The sequence below is a fragment of the Erinaceus europaeus genome, chromosome 3 (genome assembly GCF_950295315.1).
Source record: "Erinaceus europaeus chromosome 3, mEriEur2.1, whole genome shotgun sequence".
NCBI lineage: Eukaryota > Metazoa > Chordata > Mammalia > Eulipotyphla > Erinaceidae > Erinaceus > Erinaceus europaeus.
The window spans coordinates 122,088,418-122,110,706 of NC_080164.1; the positions used below are offsets into that span (position 1 = coordinate 122,088,418).

Consider the following 22,289-nt stretch of genomic DNA (forward strand, 5'->3'; position numbering starts at 1 on the left):
CATTTCTGCAAAGTAACAGCCCAAATTGAAAAACTTATATACACTGACTTGCTATGTCCCCTTACTAGTGGCCTTGAGAAAGGGCACTATTTGTCTCAATTATAGAATATAAATGATAGCTGTAATGGACATAACTTTGTGTATTGGTTCTTGAAGTTTTGCTCTTGTGCTTTCTTCCCCCTTCCTCCACAGTTCATGGATCGTCTGAAGCTGCTCTTGATGCCCTTAAAGCATCAGCCTGATTTTATCTACCTGCGCCATGTCCCCTTGCGCAGAGTCCACCTGTTCACTTTCCTGCAGGTGTTATGTCTAGCCCTGCTCTGGATCCTCAAGTCAACGGTGGCTGCTATTATTTTCCCAGTTATGGTAGGAGTTCCTTTTCATGAACCTATCTGTAAGGTCTTGTCTTTATTGTGATGTGGAAGACACATTTGCCTTTCACATGTGACTCCAGTTGTTTTCCAGCTTAGATCTGATCACATTAATCATTTTCAATTTAAGACCTCCATGCCGGTGACTACCAGGGTTGTACCTTATTGTCAGCTGAGTTCAGTTAGTCATGGGAACTCCCATAACTCATTATTAAAATGAGAATGGCATCACTGTTGTTATTCTGAGATTCAGCAATGATTGGCAAGCTTCTAACACAATGCCCCACAGATGTATATTAATTATTTTCAAAATACTATTGTAGGGGACCAGGTGGTGTCGCACTGGGCTAAGTGCACACAGCACAAAGCATAAGCACCTGAGCCAAAATCCTGGTTCAAGCCCCTGGCTGCCCATCTGCAGGGGGGTTGCTTCATAAGTGGTGAAGCAGGTCTGCAGGTATCTCTCTTTCTTCCTTTTTCCTCTCTATATTCCCTTCCTCTCTGTACTTTCAAAAAAAATGGCCACAGGAGCTGTGGATTCGGGTGCTGAGCCCCAATAATAAACCTGGAGGCAAAAAAAAAAAAGAGATGAGTACCTGGCTCTTGTCACTACTATGGGTTGAATTGATTTTCCCACCCACCACAACCACCAAACTAGAATGGAATTTTAAAGTCCTAACCCTCCAATACTTCAAAATGTGACTCTAGTGGCCAGGGAGAGAGCTTAGTGGTTATGCAAAAAAAACTTTCATGCCTGAGGCTCTTACCTCCCTGATTCAATCCCTATTGCCACCACCCAAAACCAGAGCTGAGTAGTACTCTGGTAACAAAGCAAAACAAAACAAAAATACTGTTGTATAATCAATCTGTATAAATAACCACATATAGCCCATTTCAGCACAAGTAACAGAGAAGATGGTTAGAAATTTGTGAACGGTTATCCAGTATATTGGAAGAAATGAAGAGAGCAATTCAGTTTTGAAGTTCTTGCTAGTTTGTTATCATGCTACAGTTAGGGAGAAACCTGGATCTCCATCCTTGCCATGATAACATAGCACAGCCAGCACTCAATCCTGAATCATGAGTGATAGAAGAGGAAGGGGAAGCATGAGCCCTGTATTAATTTGGCTTAGCACTGAATTTTGCAACTTACTGCAGTTTTCCATCTCTTGCAAGAAAATGCACAAGCGTGCATTTGAATCGGACCACAAAGCCAACCTCGCATTTGCTCTGTTTCACACTTTGGAGCCAGAATTTTCATATACACATATTTCATTTTAACTCCTTTCACTCAAAGCCAAGATAATTATTTTCCTTTATGTTTCTTACTGCTTTGAATTATATTTTCTCCAGGGGAGCGGAAAATGGCATAGTAGTGTGATATCTGTAGTCAGGTTTTCTTTCCTAATGAACCTTTATACATCTCTTAAAAAATGCCTATTAACTTACTGGAAATTCAAATGTGAGATATGACTCCTATTTGCCTAGTTAGGTAATCTACCTGTCTACCAGTTTTGAGAAGTTTAGGGGTAAATAAGTTATATCGAATAAACTTGAAAGACATAACAGTAAGTCACATATTGCTTTGCTAAATATTGATAAAAATGTTTTACCTTTCTAAAGTATTTTTTGTCTTTTTAAGAGTATTTGATTGCAAAGCTCATGTCATATCAGTGGGGCAGATGTTATAATTTCTCTAGGATATGTAGAGACAGACATCTAGATGGCACAGTGTGAGGAAGACAGCTATTTGATTGGAGGCAAAGACTCCTAGCTTCTACTGCATACTAAGTTCACTTGTGAACAACAATGTGATGTATACATTGATGAAGGTCTTTAATGTACCTTCAGGTATTAACCCTTTAAAGGCAATTCAGAGAATGACCAATACAGTGTTTGAGATAACTAGTTTTATTTTATTTTTTTTATTGATGTTTTAATACTGGTTTAGAGATGACTAGTTTTAGAAGCATACAACTGAGTCCCTTTGTATTCTTTCTGACTTCAAGATCATGGGTAACATGATAATTCCACATCTCAGTTTCCTTGGCTATAAAATGGAGATGATACACACACACACACACACACACACACACACACACACACACACACACTTTTTGGACTGTTTTGGGGAATAAGAAAATACTGCCTACAATTTTAGCAGGACATCAGATACCATTCAGTAAAACTATCCAGTTAATAAGTAGTGATTAAAGTAGTCCCATAAATTACATGATCTATGCGTATTCAAGCACTGCCTCATTATTGATACTTTGAAGATGCCTTAGTTTACAGCCTATGGTACAACCGATTTTAAAGAATATGTGCAATGATTTAATTTTTAATCCCAAGAAAGCATATGTAGGCTATAAAATGTATGAGTTTAGTCATTATTTTGCTATTACAACATGCAGGAAACTGGTTTAAAATATTGTACTTTCATGTTGAAAGTCTAGCAGAAAACTGCTGTAAAATACTGTACTTTCATGTTGAAATTCTACTTTAATGTGGTTATTCATTTCATCGAGCAAGACAAAGTGAGTTTTAGCCAGGACTCTTAGGAACCAACTTCCCATATGAAGAAAATGTTTATGGTTCACTAGATGTAAGTCCATATAAGGAAGATGAATATTATCATATAGTAGCTGAAGCAAAAATGGGTTTCTGCTCACTTTGTTGAGACATTATTAGTGCCCCTTATGCATTCATCCGGCATAGTTTATTTCCTGCTTTTATGATTATCCTTCCAGATCTTGGCACTTGTAGCTGTCAGAAAGGGCATGGACTACCTCTTCTCCCAGCATGACCTCAGCTTCCTTGATGATGTCATTCCAGAAAAGGAAAAGAAAAAGAAAGAGGACGAGAAGAAAAAGAAGAAGAAGAAAGGAAGTCTGGATAGTGACAATGACGATGTAAGCAACATTCTAAAATGCCAAAGTCATCATAAATTCATTAATAGTGTTAAAATTTGCGTGGGAGGAAAATATCCACCACATTAATTTTTATTTTAATTTTTTAAGTTTATTAAAAAATGATTGAGGTAACATTAGTTTACAAAGCTGTATGTCTTAGGGATATAATGATATACATTGCCACATCACACATAATACCAAACTACCAACATGAAAGTCTGTTGGGTCCCCTTTACCCAATACGGACACCTGCCTCTATCATTTTGGTGACTTCAGTTAAACAGTCTGAATCTAAAGCTTTTCCTTTGACTTTGTTCCCTTGTTTTGTTTCTTTATAATCCACATATAAGTGAGATCATTCTCTCATCCATGTATTATTAGCCAGGCCCACTGAGACTATTCTGTATTTGTCCTCTTTGTGAGTTATGGCATATAGTATGTGACCCCCTCCAGCTCCACCAAAGTAGTAGCTAAAAGGGAAGTTTTCATCAAAGCCCACATCTGAAAACCCAATGCTCATTCTCATAGTTAAACAGGACATTTTCTCAGTAATGCTATAAAATATATTTAATTTGCTAATAATCCAGAATTTAATGTTAAGCCTAATATGGATAAATGTTCTATGTATTTATTTTAATAGACCCTTACTCATTTTTTTGCTAATATACTTAGTCTCACATTGGATTTTTTTTTTTAGTCTATAGTCTTTCAATAAACAAGAAAAAGAACTGCAGATTGAGACCATATTATATAATTGTAGAAATCTGTGTCATAGTATCCAAATGATCTGCCTGCTATTGAATGACTTAGGAAATAGAGTTAATGCTCTTTTTTTCCCCTTACTTATTACACCATTTCATAGAAATACAGGTACTATAATGGGAGGGTCTGTAATAAGTGGTAGAAGAAAATCTAGAATTTTTCTTAAGCACACACACACACACACACACACAGAGAGAGAGAGAGAGAGAGAAAGGGAGAGAGTGCTTCCCAGCAGTCTTTGAAAAATACTGCAAGAATGATATTTTCTGTGTGTAAATTTGTTCTGCATTTTACACGGTACTGCATCCCATCTTTATTTTTTACTAGTTGTTAGTAATAATGGCTAATTATTGATGTCTACTATGTTCCTTTTCCTTCATTGCCATAAAATCTCTTTCAATAGTATATTGTTCTTTTTCTTTTACAACGAGGAAATTTAGGCTGATAAATGTGAAGTCACTTTTCTGTATGTACAATAGTCATAAGTGTCAAAGCCAAAATTCTAACCCAGACTTGTCTGATTGTTTTCAACCAATCAGGCTGATTATATTCTCTCCCTCTCTCTCTCCCTCTCCCCCCCCCCCCCCGGAGAACTTTAAAACAATACAGTGAGGGAAGTCAACAGGCAAAATTAGATTTCAGATAATTAATCCAATAAGGAAAGGCTAAATATATGAGGTACATTTAGCTAAGAAGAAAATGAGTCTGAGGGAGGTTTTGTGATTGTCATCATCCATCTTCCATGGGAGCAGGTACATTGATTTTCTGTTTGGATTATTGAAAGAAAAAAAGGAGAATATGTTTAAACTGTAGCAAGGTTAAGATGTAGTGGTGGAAAGAATGATGTGTTTACACATTGAATATACATTTGAAACAAATGTATAGTGCCTACAATATTGATATAACTAGAGCAGCATTTCATCATACTAAATGTGAAATTCATTGCAAATTACATACTTATTTATTTATCTTTTGCCACCAGAATTATTTCTGGAACCCAGAACCTATATGCTGAATCCACTGCTCCCAGTGGCCATTTTTGTTTCTTCTTCTTTCCTTTCAGAAGAAACCGAGAGAAACTGAGAGGGAAAGGGGAGAGAGAAAAAGAGACAACTGCAGGCAAGCATCAGGAAACTGAACCCAGGTCCTTGAGCATAGTAACTTGTGCACTCTGCTGAGTGTACCCCCATTGGTTCCACACATTATAATTTTATGAAGTAATATTATGGAATATTCTAAAATGCTGGTTATTTATTTATTTTTCTCTTTTGTTGCCCTTGTTGTTTATCATTGTTGTTATTGTTCTTATTGCTGTCATTGTTGGATAGGACAGAGAGGAATCGAGAGAGGAGGGGAAGACAGAGGGGGAGAGAAAGATAAACACCTGTAGACCTGCATCATCACCTGTGAAGCAACCCCCCTGCAGGTGGGGAGCCTGGAGCTTGAGCTGGGATCCTGATGCCGGTCCTTGCGTTTCATTCCATGTGCACTTAACCTGCTGCGCCACCACCCAGCTCTCCAATGGTGGTTTTTATGGAAAAAAAAAAAAAGAAAACAGCAACTTTCACATTTTTTTAAAATTCAGCAGAATCTATGCCAAAAGTTAGATAAGTTGATTGTCTAAGAAATTCTTCCAATTACTATTTTTTAATTTATTTCTTTATTGGGGAATTAATGTTTTACATTCAACATTAAATACAATAGTTTGTACATGCATAACATTCCCCAGTTTCCCATTTAACAATACAACCCCCACTATGACATTTATCATTCTTCATGGACCTGTATTCTCCCCACCCACCCACCCCACAGTCTTTTACTTGGGTGCAATATGCCAATTCCAGTTCAGGTTCTACTTGTGTTTTCTTTTCTCATCTTGTTTTTCAACTTCTGCCTGAGAGTGAGATCATCCCATATTCATCCTTCTGTTTCTGACTTATTTCACTCAACATGATTTTTTCAAGGTCCATCCAAGATCGGCTGACAATGGTGAAGTCACCATTTTTTACAGCTGAGTAGTATTCCATTGTGTATATATACCACAACTTGCTCAGCTACTCATCTGTTGTTGGACACCTGGGTTGCTTCCAGGTTTTGGTTATTACAAATTGTGTTGTTAAGAACATATTTGTACACAGATCTTTTTGGACGGATGCGTTGAGTTCCTTAGGATATATCCCCAGGAGAGGAATTGCAGGGTCATAGGGTAGGTCCATTTCTAGCCTTCTGAGAGTTCTCCAGACTGTTCTCCACAGAGGTTGGACCAATTGACATTCCCACCAGCAGTGCAGGAGGGTTCCTTTGACCCCTCACCCTCTCTAGCATTTGCTGCTGTTACCTTTTCTGATGTATGACATTCTCACAGGAGTGAAGTGATATCTCATTGTTGTCTTTATTCGCATTTCTCTGACAATCAGAGACTTGGAGCATTTTTTCATGTGTTTCTCGGCCTTTTGGATCTCTTCTGTGGTGAATATTCTGTCCAAGTCCTCCCCCCATTTTTGGATGGGGTTATTTGTTGTCTTGTTGTTGAGTCTGGCAAGCTCTTTATATATATTGGTTATTAAACTCTTCTCTGATGTATGACATGTAAAGAACTTCTCCCATTCTGTGAGGGGTCTCTTGGTTTGGGTAGTGGTTTCTTTTGCTGTGAAGAAGCTTTTTAATTTGATGTAGTCCCATAGGTTTATACTTGGCTTAGTCTTCTTTGTAATTGGATTCGTTTCATTGAAAATGTCTTTAAAATTTATGCAGAAAAGACTTCTGCCAATATATTCCTCTAAGTATTTGATAGTTTGTGGTCTAACATTCAAGTCCTCGATCCACTTGGAATTTACTTTTGTATTTGGTGAAATACAGTGGTTCAGTTTCATTCTTCTGCATGTTTCCACCCATTGTTTCCAACACCATTTGTTGAAGAGACTCTGCTTTCCCCGTGTAATAGTCTGGGCCCCTTTGTCAAAGATTAGATGTCCATAGGTGTGGGGCCTCATTTCTGGGCTCTCAATTCTATTCCACTGGTCAGTGTGTCTATTCATGTTCCAGTACCAAGCAGTTTTGATGACAATGGCCCTATAATACAGTTTGAGATCTGGGAGTGAGATGCCTCCAGTTCTGTACTTTTTCTCAAGATTGTTTTGGCAATTCTAGATCTTTTCTGGTTCCAGATAAACATTTGTAGCATTTTTTCTATTCTCCTAAAAAATGTGCCTGGGATCTTGATGAGGATAGCATTAAATTTGTAGATGGCTCTGGGTAGTATATTCATTTTGATGATGTTAATTCTTCCAACCCAGGAACATGGAATAGCTTTCCACTTCTTTGTGTCTTTTTCAATTTCTTTGAGGAGTGACTCATAATTTTCAGTATACAAGTCTTTCACTTCTTTGGTTAGGTTTATTCCTAGATATTTTATTGTTTTTGTTGCTATAGTAAAAGGAATTGATTTCTGGATTTCAATTTCTTCTAACTTAGTTTTTGCATAGAGGATTGCCACTGACTTTTGAATGTTAATTTTGTAGCCTGACACCTTATTGTATTGCCTGATGATTTCTAAAGCTTCTTGCTGGATTCCTTAGGTTTTTCCATGTATACTATCATATCATCTGCAAATAAAGAGAGTTTGACTTCTTCTCTTCCAATCTGTATGCCTTTAATTCCTTGCTCCTGCCTGATTACTATGGCAAGAACTTCCAACACTATGTTGAATAGTAATGGTGATAGTGGGCATCCCTGTCTAGTACCTGATCTGAGGGGAAATGCTTCCAGTTTTTCACCATTGAGTATGATGTTGGCTGTAGGTTTGCTATATGTAGACTCCACTATCTTGAGGAATATTCCAGGCATTTTCCATCTATTCCCATTTTTTTGTAGTGTTTTCATCATAAAGGGATGTTGTATTTTGTCAAAGGCTTTCTCTGCATCTATTGATATGACCATGTGGTTTTTGGTCTTGCTTTTGTTGATGTGGTAGATCACATTGATTGATTTACGTATATTAAAACAACCTTGCATGCCTGGGATAAATCCCACTTGGTCATGATGAACAATCTTTTTGATATACTGCTGTATCTGGTTGGCTAGAATTTTGTTCAATATTTTCACATCTATGTTCATCAGAGATATTGGTCTGTAGTTTTCTTTTTTGGTTGTGTCCCTGTCTGCTTTTGGTCAGGGTGATGTTGGCTTCATAGAAGCCCTGTCACCCTGTCAGGGTGATGTTGGCTTCATAGAAGCTGGAAGGGAGTATTCCAGTGTCTTCAATCTTCTCGAAGACTTTTAAAAGTAGAGGTATTAGTTCTTCTTTGAAGGTTTTGTAGAATTCATTTGTAAAACCATCTGGTCCAGGACTTTTATTTTGGGGGAGATTTTTGATAACTGTTTCAGTTTCATTAGCTGTGATGGGTCTGTTCATGTTATCCACTTCCTCTTTGATTAGTTTTGGAAGTTGGTAGGTACCTAGGAATTCGTCCATTTCTTCCAGGTTCTCTAGCTTGGTGGCATATAGTTGTTCATAGAAGCCTCGCATAATATGTTGAATTTCTGCGGTGTCTGTTGTGATATCTCCTCTTTCATTTACTATCCGATTTATTTCGGTCTTCTCCTTTTTTGTTTTGTGAGTCTGGCTAAAGTTTCGTCGATTTTGTTTACTCTTTCAAAGAACCAACATTTACTTTCGTTGCTCTTTTGTATGGTTTTCCTATTCTAATGTTATTGATTTCTGCCCTAACTTTAGTGATTTCTGTCCTTCTGGTTGCTTTAGGGTTCCTTTGTTCTTGTTCTTCTAGGTCTTTAAGATGTGCAATCAGGCTGTTTATTTGTGCTTTTTCTTGTTTCCTAATGTGTGTTTGTATAGCTATGAACTTCCCTCTTAGGACTGCTTTAGCTGTGTCCCAAATATTTTGATAGCTTGTGTCTTCATTTTCATTGAACTCTCGAAACATTTTGATTTCTTCCTTGATATCCTCTTTGACCCAGAAGTTGTTAAGAAGTGTACTGTTGAGCTTCCACATTTTGGGACTATTACTAATCTTTTGTTGATTGTTAAGTGTTAGTTTCATTCCACTGTGGTCTGAGAAGATGCTTGGGCTGATTTCAATGCTCTTGAATTGGCTGATGCTGTCTTTGTGACCTAATATATGGTCTATCCTTGAGAATGACACATGTGGATTTGAGTAAAATATGTATTCCAGTTTCTTGGGATGAATGACTCTGAAAATGTCCAATAGTTCTAGTTTATCTATCTCTTCATTTAGCTCCCTTATGTCTTTATTGATTTTCTGCTTGGATGATCTGTCAAGTTGAGAGAGTGGGGTGTTGAAATCCCCTATTATGATTGTGTTACTGTTAATATATTGCTGTAGCTCTTTCAGTAGACGTTTGATGTATTTAGATGGTTTCTCATTGGGTGCATAGATGTTAATAATTGTTAAGTCCTCTTGATTGACTGATCCTCTGAGCATTAAGTAGTTTCCATTCCTTTCTTTTTTAATCTTATCTATTTTAAAGTCTATCATGTCTGATATGAGAATAGCTGTTCCTGCCCTTTTTTGTGGGCCATTGGCTTGTATGATAGTTTTCCATCCTTTCACTTTAAGTCTGTGTTTGTTTTGTTGAGTTAGGTGGGTTTCCTGTAGACAGCGTATTGTTGGGTTGTGTTTTCTGATCCATCTTCCTACTCTGTGACTTTTAATAAGTGAATTCAGGCCATTGACATTTATTGATATAAAAGATTGAAGATATTTTAATGCCATTCTTGTAGAGTTTTAGAGTGTTTTGATATATGTCCTATTTGTGGTGGTCTGGTTGTTTATAGGAGACCTTTCAGAGCAGGCTTGGTGATGGTTGATTCCTTCAACTGTTGCTTGTCTGAGAAGGTTTTGATGCCTCCATCTAGTCTGAATGACAGTCTAGCAGTATATAGTATTCTTGGCTGAAAGCCTTTCTCATTGAGCACTCGATAGATATCGTGCCATTCTTTTCTGGCCTGTAGTGTTTGTATGGAGAAGTCTGCTGCTAATCTTATGGGTTTTCCTTTGTAGGTGACTCTCTGTTTTTCTCTTGCAGCCTTGAGGATCCTTTATTTATCCTTATTCCTTTCCATTCTAAGTATGATACGTCTTCGTGTCTTTAGCTGGGTTAATTCTGTTTGGGACTCTCTGTGCTTCTTGAATTTTTATGTCTTTGATGTTGTCTAGACTAGAGAAGTTTTCAGCTACTATGACCTGGAAAATGCTTTCTTCCTCTCCTTCTCTTTCTTCCTCTGGTATGCCAATAATACGTATATTGTTTCTTTTGAAGTCATCCCATCGGACTCTGTTGTTGTTTTCAGCATCTCTTAATCTCTTTGAGATCTCTTACTTCTTTTTCAGTTGTCTCTAATTCATCCTCAATCTTGCTAATTCTGTCTTCAGTCTCATAGATTCTATTCTCTCTGCCCTCTACTGTTTTCTGGAGTTCATCTATTTTGTTGCCCTGCTCTGATACTGTTTTTTTAGCTTGTTCAGCTAGTTGTATTGTTAGCTCAGCGATTTCAGCTTTCAGCTCTCTAATAACCATGAGATAATTAGTATTTTCTTCCATATTCTCATTTGTTGTTCCTGCATTTCTGATTACAATTTTTTCAAATTCTTTACTCACTCCTGTTATTATTTCCTTAGCGAATGTTTGGATGTTGAACTCGTAGTTTTGTGCTTCACCCTCTGGAGGACTTTTAGCTGGACTGTTGTCCTGGTTCAATTCTCCAATATTTTTTATTGTTGTTTTAACCATTTATATATTATGTTATTAGATTATTAGATTTGATATTCACCAAATCATATTTTATATAAGCGATGCTCTTCTTTTATTAATAATATTTACCATTTTCATCTCCATGTTCCCAAAAGATGTCATGAAAATAATATATGGCACATTTGCTTTATTTTTTTTCTTTTCTCCATCCTCACAAAAAACACACAAACATGTGTATTTGTCCTAGAGAGTGAATACAAGCCATTTTAAGTATAACTATGCAACTAGTGCTGTACATTGAGCTTACTGACTGGGGACTCTGCAGTTGGGAGGTGGCTTTCCAGATGTTCACCTGACAGTTGTGCACTGTGGGTTTATAAATCAGGGATTCACTTGGGGGCATGATAATTAGAGGTCTAGTGTTTGTGAGCAGAATGAGTGGAGATCATGGCTTGCCCACATTTTGAGCCACTTTTCAACTTGCTTGAGTGATAAAAACTAAGGGTTTATTGACATCTGGTTTGTATATAATGCTGGAATTTGGGGAGGTAGTTGATTTGTGGATTTTCCATTCTTGACATCCCTTGAAGGTGGATGTATATTGAATCTTCATTTTGTAAATTTATGTATATTTTAGTTCTTTGAAAGAATATTATAGTTTATTAGCCTCTTTAGAATATCCACAAAGAAAATTTTAATTGTATTAATACAATTGTAGTCATTTTTTTTTTTTTGCCTCCAGGGTTATTGCTCAGTGCCTGCACCATGAATCCACTGCTCCTAGAGGTCATTTCTTCCCGTTTTGTTACCCTTTTTCTTTGTTTGTTTTTTATCGTTGCTATTGATGTTGTTGTTTTTGGAAAGGACAGAAAGAAATGGAGAGAGTAGGGGAAGACAGAGAGGGGGAGAGAAAGATAGACACCTGCAGTCCTGCTTCACCACCTGTAAAGCGACTCCCCTACAGGTGGGGAGTCGGGGGCTCGAACCAGGATCCTTATGCCGGTCCTTGCACTTTGCACCATGTGCGCTTAACCCTCTGCACTACCGCCTGACCCACCAATTATATTTATCTTAACAATTCATGTTAAGATTTTTTTTTTTCCTTCTTTACACTTTGACTCCAATTTTCCATTTATTTTCTTTTAACCAGAAGTCATCTTCTTGGGATTTGGGGATTTTGAGTTAAGATATGAATTAAATCTTTTCAATCTAAACGTGGATTCAATATAATGATTTCTGTAAAAAAGTAAAGTGGTAATCCTGTGGAAATTGATTACAGTGTTGGCTTAGGTGGCCTTTTCTTTATGTAGTCTCATGATTAACTTCCAGGTTTTATCATCTTGTTCTGCTTGCCTCATCTATAGATAATCTGACAGTCATATGTACCTTCTTTTCTACTATATTTTCACATGTTACGTTTGTAAATATCTTTGAAATAGATATTTCTTTTTGTTTGTTTTAGATAAGAACTCTTAAAAATGATAATTTTTTAGCACCTTAGAATAAAGGAAGGTGTTTTATTTCCAGTTGTATATTGAGGACTCATCAGAGTAAAGGCTAGAAATAGCCTTTTACCTTTATAGAAGGAAAGATGAGTCAATATTTTTATAAATCTGAAAATATAATTGGAGCAAGGATTTCAAGCCCACATTCTAGCCTAAGAAGTTTCCTAGATTTAATCAATCTTCCTGTTGAAGTTATTTGCTTCATACATACAACAAACCCATAAATAGTTTGTTGAGAATCTAGTTTGTAGAAGGCCTTATACTTGTAGTTTTATACACATACATATATATATATTATTCATATGTTCTTATACTTATAGAATGCTTATATATTTGTTTAATTTTTATTGTTTTCCATTTGGTATGATTCTAGTGTAAATGGACTCAACCCATCAGCTCAGAAGAGAGCAAAGCAAATGTTGATGAGAGGGACGTAGAATTTGAAATGCTCACAAAGTGGAAATGGTTTTACCTAAAGCTTTTCTCCTTAGTAAAATGTAAATGATAATATGTTTGACCAACACGTGGGAGGGTGCCTGCTGCTGTCAAAGTCTTCTAAAAATTATTGTGCATTCCTTTCACAGTCTGACTGCCCATACTCAGAAAAAGTTCCAAGTATTAAAATTCCAATGGACATCATGGAACAGCAACCTTTTCTAAGCGATAGCAAACCTTCCGACAGTGAGTAGAACTAATGTCTTGCATGTCTACATGAATGTGATTTGTAGCTACGGGGTGGGGCGGACCACTTTAGGACTATTATCTCTATTAATTTCCTGCTTTCTTTTTTTTGTTATATAGTGATTTACATTTAATTATGAACCTTTATTTTTACCCTCCCTGACTTTTAACTTTTTCCTTTTGTATATAGCTATGTGAGAGTTTGTTTGGCAGTACTTTTTCTGGTCCGTTAGCCTGTATGATAGTTTTCCATCCTTTCACTTTAAGTCTTTGTTTATCTTGTTGTGTCAGATGGGATTCTTGCAAGCAGCATATGGTTGGGTTATGTTTTCTGATCCATACCCCCACCCTGTGCCTTTTGATGGGTGAGTTTAAGCCATTGACATTTATTGATATTATGGATTTAATGTATTGTAGTGCCATTGTTCAACAAATTTTTGTTTGCTCTGGTATATTGCAAGTATTATAGTGATGTTCTTGTTTATAAGAGGTCTTTTAGAACCTCTTTCAGGGCCAGTTTGGTGATGGTTGCCTCTTTTAACTGTTTTTTGTCTAAGAAGGTTTAGATCCCTCCATCTAGTTTGAATGAAAGTCTAGCAGGATATATTATCCTTGGTTGAAACCCTTTTTCATTCAGGGCTCGATAGATATCTTGCCATTCTCTTCTGGTATTTAGAGTTTGAGTGGAGAAGTCTGCTGATAGTCTTATGGGTTTTCCCCTATATGTGACTTTTTTTCTCTCTTGCAGCCTTTAAGATCCTTTCTTTATCCTTACTTCTTCTCATTCTGACTATGATGTGTCTTGGTGTCTTCAGGTCTGGGTTGATTCTGTTTGGTGCTCTCTGGGCCTCTTGAATCTTGATGTCCTTTCTGTTATTCTGGTCTGAGAAGTTTTCTTCTATTATTTCCTCTAGAATGTTTGCTTCCCCTTCCTCTATTTCTTCCTCTGGCAGGCCAGTTATATGAATGTTACTTCTTTTGAGATCATCCCATATGTCTCTGTTGTTGTTTTCAGTGTCTCTCAATGTCTTTTTGAGCTCTTTCACCTCTTTCTTAGTTTTCTCTAACTCATCCTCTGTCTGACTAATTCTGTTTTCTGCTTCTGTTAGTCTGCTTTCCCTTCCCTCAGCTTCTTTCCTCAGTTCAGCTATTTCAGCTTTCAGTTCTCTAATTGCCTCAAGATAATAAGTATTTTCCTTGGGGGTCTCAACTGTTGTTTCCCTAATACTGCCATTCCTTTCCTCCAATGTTGTTTTCATTTCTGTGACTAATAAGTTTATTATTGCTTGCATACTTTTCTTATCTATGGTTACTTCTGGCTGATTTGTAGTTTCTTCTGGGCTCTTGTCTTCATTCATTGGAGTAGCAGTTTTATTTGTTTTTGATCTACCCATTTTTTGATTTACGTGTTTCTTATTTTTATGTTCTTTTTTTCTTCAGTTGTTGTGTTTTGAATACAAGCGACACTGTACTAAGTACCTTTATGACAAATGCAGTCACCAACCTCAGGAATTACAATAACAACTGAAGCAAGTATTGAAGCAGTTTAATCACTACCAGTTAGCCAAAATAGCAACCAAGTCCAAGTGAAGAAGAAAGAGAAAGGAAAGAAGGGAAAGCAAGAATAGACAATTATGCAAATCTACTGTCCACTGTATATTCTAGGGATAGCAAGAGGAGAAAGGGAAGTAGAGCAGAGATACACACATAGAGGGTCCACTCAGAATCAGATTTCTTCCCCCAAATAATTCACAAATGAATATCAGTGAATTCAGAAAGACAAAGAAGAAGGAAGGAAGAAATGGAAGATAAGATAAAAAAAGAGAAACAAGAGAGAGAAAAGAAAAAAGATAAGAAAAAGAGCTGTAATAAAAAAGCAGTGAAAGGAAAGTTCTTTAATTGATTAATTTATTTTTTATTTTATTTATTTTTTTAATTACCTAGGAGGAGGTAGAAGGTAGAGTCTGTAGAGGAGGTAGGAGTAATGAGACAAGATCCTCTCACAATGGATAAGATGCCCAGTCCCCTAGCAATGAAAGATACCCTAAGAGTTAATTCTGGGCAACCTAAAGGAGGGGGGGAAAGGGGTTTGCGTTTATCTTGTATTGATGATAAAATAGAACAGAGTAAAAACCCTGTCCTGTCTTCAGCTTGGATGGTTCCAGATTGCCTCAGGCCCCCTGAGCAGAGGCAGCTGATTGGCTACTTAGAAAGAAAAAAGGCCAAAGGTTTCAGAAGGGAATAGAATTAGAATGAATGACACTCCCTGGTGGGCTGGTGGGACAGGAATCTTGGTAAAGAAAGAAGCTCAGCAGGGGAGCCTGCTAGGAGCAGATATCTCATCCCCAGGGACTGGTTATGGGGGGGAGGAGGGGGGAGGGGGTGCATTTGGGAATAATAATTTAAAAGAAAAAATTTTTTTTCCTTTCTTTTTACTCTATTTTCTAACCCAAATTGAGTTATAGTCACCTCCTTGGTGTCACCGCTAGGATCCCTTATTGACTGGCCTACTAAAGGCAAAAAATCCTACTGTTTCGAGTTGATGTGGTCAGAGCTCAAACCACTAGCAGCTTCTCATTCTGCCATCTTCTGCTTTTTTCCCAAAAACAGCAGTACTTTTTCTGATCCAAGTTACCAGCAGGCTCTTTCAATTGCTAAACTCATAACAATGTTTTGAGTTGATTTTTCTTTCTTCTGCTCATATTTAGAGTTGCAGCTTGTAGTACTACATCACTATTACAGTGTCTTCCTTAGGCATCAGCTAATGACCAAATCAGACCAAAAGAATTACATCTTGGGTTCCTCAATGACTAATGAATTAGTTGTTGATATCAACATATTGGAATAATTATTATTTTCAAGTAAATTTACAGTCAGAAAATATTAATGTAACTTTTTTAAAAATTTTTTATTTAAGAAAGGATTAATGAACAAAAACATAAGGTAGGAGGGGTACAACTCCACACAATTCCCACCATCCAATCTCCATAACCCACCCCCTCCCATGATAGCTTTCCCATTCTCTATCCCTCTGGGAGCATGGACCCAGGGTCGCTGAGGGTTGCAGAAGGTAGAAGGTCTGGCTTCTGTAATTGCTTCCCCGCTGAACATGGGCGTTGACTGGTCGGTCCATACTCCCAGTCTGCCTCTCTCTTTCCCTAGTAAGGTGTGTCTCTGGGGAAGCTGAGCTCCAGGACACATTGGTGGGGTCTTCAATCCAGGGAAGCCTGGCCAGCATCCTGGTGGCATCTGGAACCTGGTGATTGAAAAGAGAGTTAACATACGAAGCCAAACAATTTGTTGAGCAATCATGGATTCCAAGCTTGGAATAGTGGAGAGGAAATGTTAGGGAGGTACTCACTGCAAACTCTAGTGTACTTCTGCTTTCAGGTATATATTTTGCAGTAGTTTATGGATACATGTGCATGTTTACTTATTTATTTTCCCTTTTGTTGCCCTTGTTGTTTTATTGTTGTAGTGATTATTGTTGTTGTTATAGATGTCATCGTTGTTGGATAGGACAGAGAGAAATGGAGAGAGGAGGGGAATACAGAGGGGGAGAAAAAGATAGACACCTGCAGATCTACTTCACCACCTGTGAAGTGACTCCCCTGCAGGTGGGGAGCTGGGGGCTTGAACCAGGATCCTTACTCCAGTTCTTGAACTTCACACCATGCACGCTTAACCTGCTGCACTACAGCCCAATTCACTTAAAGTATAACTTCTATGTGCATATTCTTTCTAATTCCTTCATTCCCCATTTGTTGTGTCAGAATCACCTTTGCAACTGTGCTGGGTCTTTCTAGGACAACTAAGCTATAATGGTTTCTGACATGTCATCTTTTCTTTTGTAATTGAGTTAACAGGCCACTTGAAAAAAGTAAAGCCTCAGCGGGAACGTTAGAGACTATCTCAAGCTTTTTAAATAACAATTAACAATTATGTCTGAACTATCAATACTTTCACTTGAATTATCATTTGAAGAAAATGCGTTCTTTTAGACACAGGTACACTTCAACATAAACTATGTGCTACAGAATTTTAAAAAAGGAAAAGAAAAAAAACACTTATTTTGATTTGACAGTGCATGTTGAGCTTCAATAAGAGTTTATCTCCCAAAAGTTTGACAAATTATGGAAAGTGGGGTTTTTATTATTTAATGTTGTATAACAGATCACCACAAAACTAAGCAGCTTAAAGCAACAAACAGGTATTTTCTCACACAGTTGTCATCCAGAAATTTAGGAACATGTAGGATTTGGGTGGTTTTACCTCAAGTGTTAGCACAGCGGGTTAAGCGCACATGGCGCAAAGCGCAAGGACAGAAGGATCCCGGTTTGAGCCCTCGGCTCCCCACCTGCAGGGGAGTTGCTTCACAGGCGGTGGAGCAGGTCTGCAGGTGTCTATCTTTCTCTCCCCCTCTCTGTCTTCCCCTCCTCTCTCCATTTCTCTCTGTCCTATCCGACATCAACAACAACAATAATAACTACTACAATAAAACAAGAGCAACAAAAGGGAATAAATAAATAAATAAATAAATAATAAAAAATGTCTAACCTCAAAAAATATATATATATGGATACATGGGAAATTGTTAGGGTATTCAGAATTTACTTAAGAAAATTATGCATGATCATTTTAATTGAAGTCTTTCCTAATGTTATGTTAATCTTTTTTTTCTCTTTTTTTAAATACTGGTTTACAAAAGTGCAAGATAATAGAAAACAATTCCATACCATTCCTACTGTCAGAGTTCTGTATCCCCATTTCCTCCGTTGGACACTGCAGTGGTTTTCCTAAGGTCACAGATACCTGTTGACTATTATTCCTATAATGATCTAGTTACCTATCTATATTTTTGCCCATTTTTTAAAATAGTCCTGCCTTCCCTTCCTTTCTAAATCACACCTACACCTACCACTGCTTCTGAATGTCTTTCTTTCTTTCTTCTTCCCTCTCTCCCTTGGTCCTGATGGAATTGAGTTTCAGAGCCCTCTAGTCATCTTCCCCTAACATTTCTCCATCCCTCTGGGAGTATGGACCAAAATTCTTTTGGGGGTGCAGAAGGTGAAGTGCTGGCACCTGTAATTGCTTCTCCACTTGACATGGGCATTCACAGGTTGATCTATACTCCCAGCCTATTTCCATCTTTCCCTAGTGAGGTAAGGCTCTGGAGAGGTGATCTTCTGGGAACACATGATGGGGTGATGTTATCTGCCCAGGAAGTTCAGGATGGAATCCTGCTATTTTTTTCCTCCTTTTGTTGCCCTTGTTGTTTTATTGTTGTTGTAGTTATTACTGTTGTTGTTATTAATGTTGTAGTTGTTGGATAGGACAGAGAGAAATGGAGATAGGAAGGGAAGACAGAGAATGGGAGAGAAAGACACTTGCAGACCTGCTTCACTACCTGTGAATTGACTCCCTGCATGTGGGGAGCCAGAGACTCTAACCAGGATCCTTACTGTGGCTTGTACTTGGTGCCGTGTGCGCTTAACCCACTGTGCTATCGCCCGACCCCCTATTTTTTTTTTTTTTGCCTCCAGTGTTATCAGTGGGGCTTGGTACCAACACTATGAATCCACTGCTCCTGGAGGCCATTTTTACCATTGAAAAAAAAAAAGGATAGGGCAGAGAGAAATTCAGAGAGATGGGCAAGATAGAGATGGGGAGACAAAGAAGCCTGCAGACCTGCTTCACTGCCTGTGAAGCGATCCCCCTGCAGGTGGGGGACCAGGGGTTCAAACCGGGATCCTTGTGCAAGTCCTTGTGCTTCGTATAGTGTGCACTTAACCCGGTGCATAAACAAACATGTGTTTAAAAACAAAAAATAAAGTGAAAAAGAACAGTGGTAGCCGATAGCAGAAAAACCTAGGCATTAGTTTTTTGTGTGTGTGAGGATTATTATTTTTACTCTATAATTCTGTGATTTACCAAAGGTTTCTATTGATGATTAAAACATTTTTTTTCTCTTTTCTAGGAGAAAGATCACCAACATTCCTTGAACGTCATACATCATGCTGATAAAATTCCTTTCCTTCAGCCACTTGGCTTGCCAAGGTAAAGGACAGCCCCATATTTTACATCATTCTAAAGGATGATTGCCTTACAGAAATAGAGTCAGAGGCAGGTTATTGGCAGCACACCTTGTTCTACTTCCTTTCCATGATTTATCGTAAATAAATTATCTAATCAACAAGCCTCACAGGTAGAAAATTTTCTAAGACACCTACTCTATGAATTCTTAGAAATAATGGAATCTTTCCATAGCATTAAAGTAAATCCCAGGATTAATGCCAGCACTTATCATTTCAGTGTCATCTCTGACTAAAGGGATAACCTGCATTTCCTGGAAGCTGTTGTCCCTCCTTAATAATAAGACTCTAGACATTTCAGATTCTATGTGATTTCTCAGAACAGTGAAACGTCTGAATATTTTCTACACCTAGGTCTTTTTGTTCTTAAATATCTGACAATGTCACCTACCTGTCAGTCCTACTTCTGTTTTTTTCTTTTTAAGCTAAATATGTTGGGGGGGCAGCTCTAAGACTTTCACTTGCATTTCTAGAGTCAGTGGCTACTTTCATGCCATTTAGAAATGTTTGCTTTAAAGGCAGAAGGAGGAGAAAGATATACAAAGAGGACAAAGAACTACACATTAGGTATCTGTGTTGTTATTTGGTAGATAATAAAGGGAATTGGACTTACCTACTGTTTTCTTTTCTTCTTTTTTCTCCAGTCCTTCTACAACTCCAATAAAAGTTGTGCCTCAAATTAGAATAGAACTTGAGCCTGAAGACAATGATTATTTCTGGAGGAGCAAGGGAACAGAAACTACATTGTAACCAGTTTTTCTTACAACTTACAGTTTTTGTTAATGTTCTTGTTTCTTGTCCAGTTGTTTATTTTTTAATTTTTGTTTTGATTTGGTTTTTGGTCACTGGCCAAAGACTACAGTGCTCTTTATGCTTCTCTCTTGCATAGGTTAAATCAAGACAATAGTGCATCATTCCTTAAAAACATCTGAAGAGTCCCCTTTTTGTTCTTACACTTTCAGATGCATCCTTAACAGATTCCACTGTCACTGAAGACATGCACAGACCCCGTCCTATTCCTTTGTTCAGCACAGGGCTATCGTATTAAAATTTTTTATAACATCTTTTATTAAAATGTTGAAGGAACTTTCACCTTTAGCTTTGGAGCTGTGCTTACTGGCTTGTCGTTCTGTCTGGTAGAACAAATTTTGACCAACACATAGAGTCCCTTCTTGCTAATAGATCTCTCCAGAACTGGAAAAAAAAAAGTGCTGCTATCCTAACTTGCTCTGCTTATAAATCCCAATCTTAAGAGTTTTCAAAGACAAAAACTAAAGGTACTTTACTTCCTATTGAGAAACTATTGCCATCATTGTAGCAAGTGCTAGAATGTCCCTTTTTCCTATGCAAATTTTTTTAACCCTTTAATGAACTTATCTGTTGAGTACATTGAAGAATATTTTTCTTCCTAGATTTTGTTGTTTAAATTATGGGGCATAACCTGCAACTTATTTTTTGTCAATTTTTTAAACTTTTTTTTAATTACTGTAAAGAAAATGAATTTTTTCCTGCAGCAGGAAACATAGTTTTGAGTAGTTCTACCTCTTATTTGTAGCTGCCAGGCTTTCTGTAAAAAAAAAAAAATGTATTATATATAATGTGATTTTTACACACGTACATACACATGTGCACACACGCACACAATCTCTATGCTAAGCCAGAGGGCTAGATCAGATATAAAAAAATAATGTTTCTGAACATCTATTTTTCCCTTTCTTTAAAAGAAATCTAACTATTCTATGAAGGAGGGGGGGTTAGGAGGGAGCTCCTGTGTAATGGGAATAAGTGACGTCCTATAGGAGTAGTATCCAGGCACAGATTCTAATTGTATTACCATGTCAGTGTCCTATACAGTATTGTTAGACTTCTTTTTTTCATTTTGAAATCTTTGCGTATTTGTGTCTGTACTCTGTGTGTGGCTGGTGCATACATGTGCAACTTTCAGCGGAGGAAAGAGTGGTGATAGGTGAAAGGCCAAGTTATCCAGCCTCTCGTGTTAGTTTTCATGAAACCCAAAGCACATATGGGAAAACCCCTAGAGCCCCAAAAGACTTTCCATTGTGCAAATGAGGGCAAATGTATTCTTGATCACCATCATTGATGACATAACCCACACATCCAATATAAAATCTGTAGAAATATTAATAAACCACTTACACATCAGTAAGGTATTCATAGAAATGCAGATAGATATGCAGAGGTACATGTGTATGCATTTTAACAATGCATGCACATTTTTAAAAATGAAATGTCAATTTGTAAGTATTTATGTGTATGTGTGTGTGTGTGTGTCTGTCTCAGAGTACCATATCAAAAATTAAAATATAAAAGAAAATTAGACCGTTATTAACCAAATTTAGCATGTTATTTAAAGCTTATATTTTAATAGGATGCATTGTATACTGTGGGTATGCATTAAAAATAACATTCTATATGTTGAATCCATAATTTTGGGTTCTTCCAATCACATTTCTGACATATCCTAACTATAACAGTTAGTTGGTAAACTAGAAGAAGAATGAAACCACTTTCTTTTTGTTTCATAATATGCACTTTTGACTTCTACTTATTTTTATATTAGTTAAATTATGTTTCTATCTTCTAGAAATTATGATTTTAAAATTGTATTATTCTGAATCATCTGTTACTTTAACACCTCTTAAAACTTTTAATTTATAGAAATTATAAAAAAATGGCCTGCAATATTTTAATTTAAATGAAAGTAGCAACTTAAATTTTGTTAAAATCTTACTTACTTTATTTTTATTGCCACCAGGGTTATGGTTGGGGTTCAGTGCTGGCACTACAAATCCACTGCTCCTAGTGGCCATTTGTTCCTTTCTAATTTTTATTAGATAGGACAGAGAGAAATTGAGAGAGGATGGGAAGATAGATGGTGAGAGGGAAAGAAAAACACCTGCAGACCTGCTTCACCACTCATGAAGTAGACTCCCTGCAGGTGGGGAACAGGGGCTCAAACCCAGGTCCTTGAGCTTGATAATATGTATGCTCACCCAGGTGCACTACCGCCCAGCCCCTATTTTTGTTAAAATCTCATATGCCCAATTTTGGCATCAGGTTTGTTTTTAGAGCTGTTCAAATAATTGTTTTATGTTACTGAGGTTTTTATTACCCAGATATAAAAACTATATAGGAAGCGTTTCCTTAAAAGCTGTGTATAATCAAGATCTTGTTAAAAATGAAGAAACTTCTGCAAAAATTCATGATATAATA

The 22,289-nt window shown here is 37.2% G+C and overlaps 1 protein-coding gene across 3 annotated transcripts in view; it reads left to right on the plus strand.

Moving 5' to 3' along the window:
* Positions 1-20,153, plus strand: part of SLC4A4 (solute carrier family 4 member 4) — a 463,215-nt gene extending 443,062 nt beyond the window's left edge. For all 3 annotated transcript variants that reach the window (XM_060187836.1, XM_007523541.3, XM_060187837.1), the window contains 5 exons: positions 193-366; positions 3,122-3,283; positions 12,867-12,963; positions 18,941-19,020; positions 19,700-20,153. In XM_060187836.1, coding sequence (XP_060043819.1) covers positions 193-366; positions 3,122-3,283; positions 12,867-12,963; positions 18,941-18,984 — 477 coding nt within the window. In that variant the 3' untranslated portion in view covers positions 18,985-19,020; positions 19,700-20,153. The remainder of the gene's footprint in view (positions 1-192; positions 367-3,121; positions 3,284-12,866; positions 12,964-18,940; positions 19,021-19,699) is intronic.
* Positions 20,154-22,289: the final 2,136 nt, after the last annotated feature.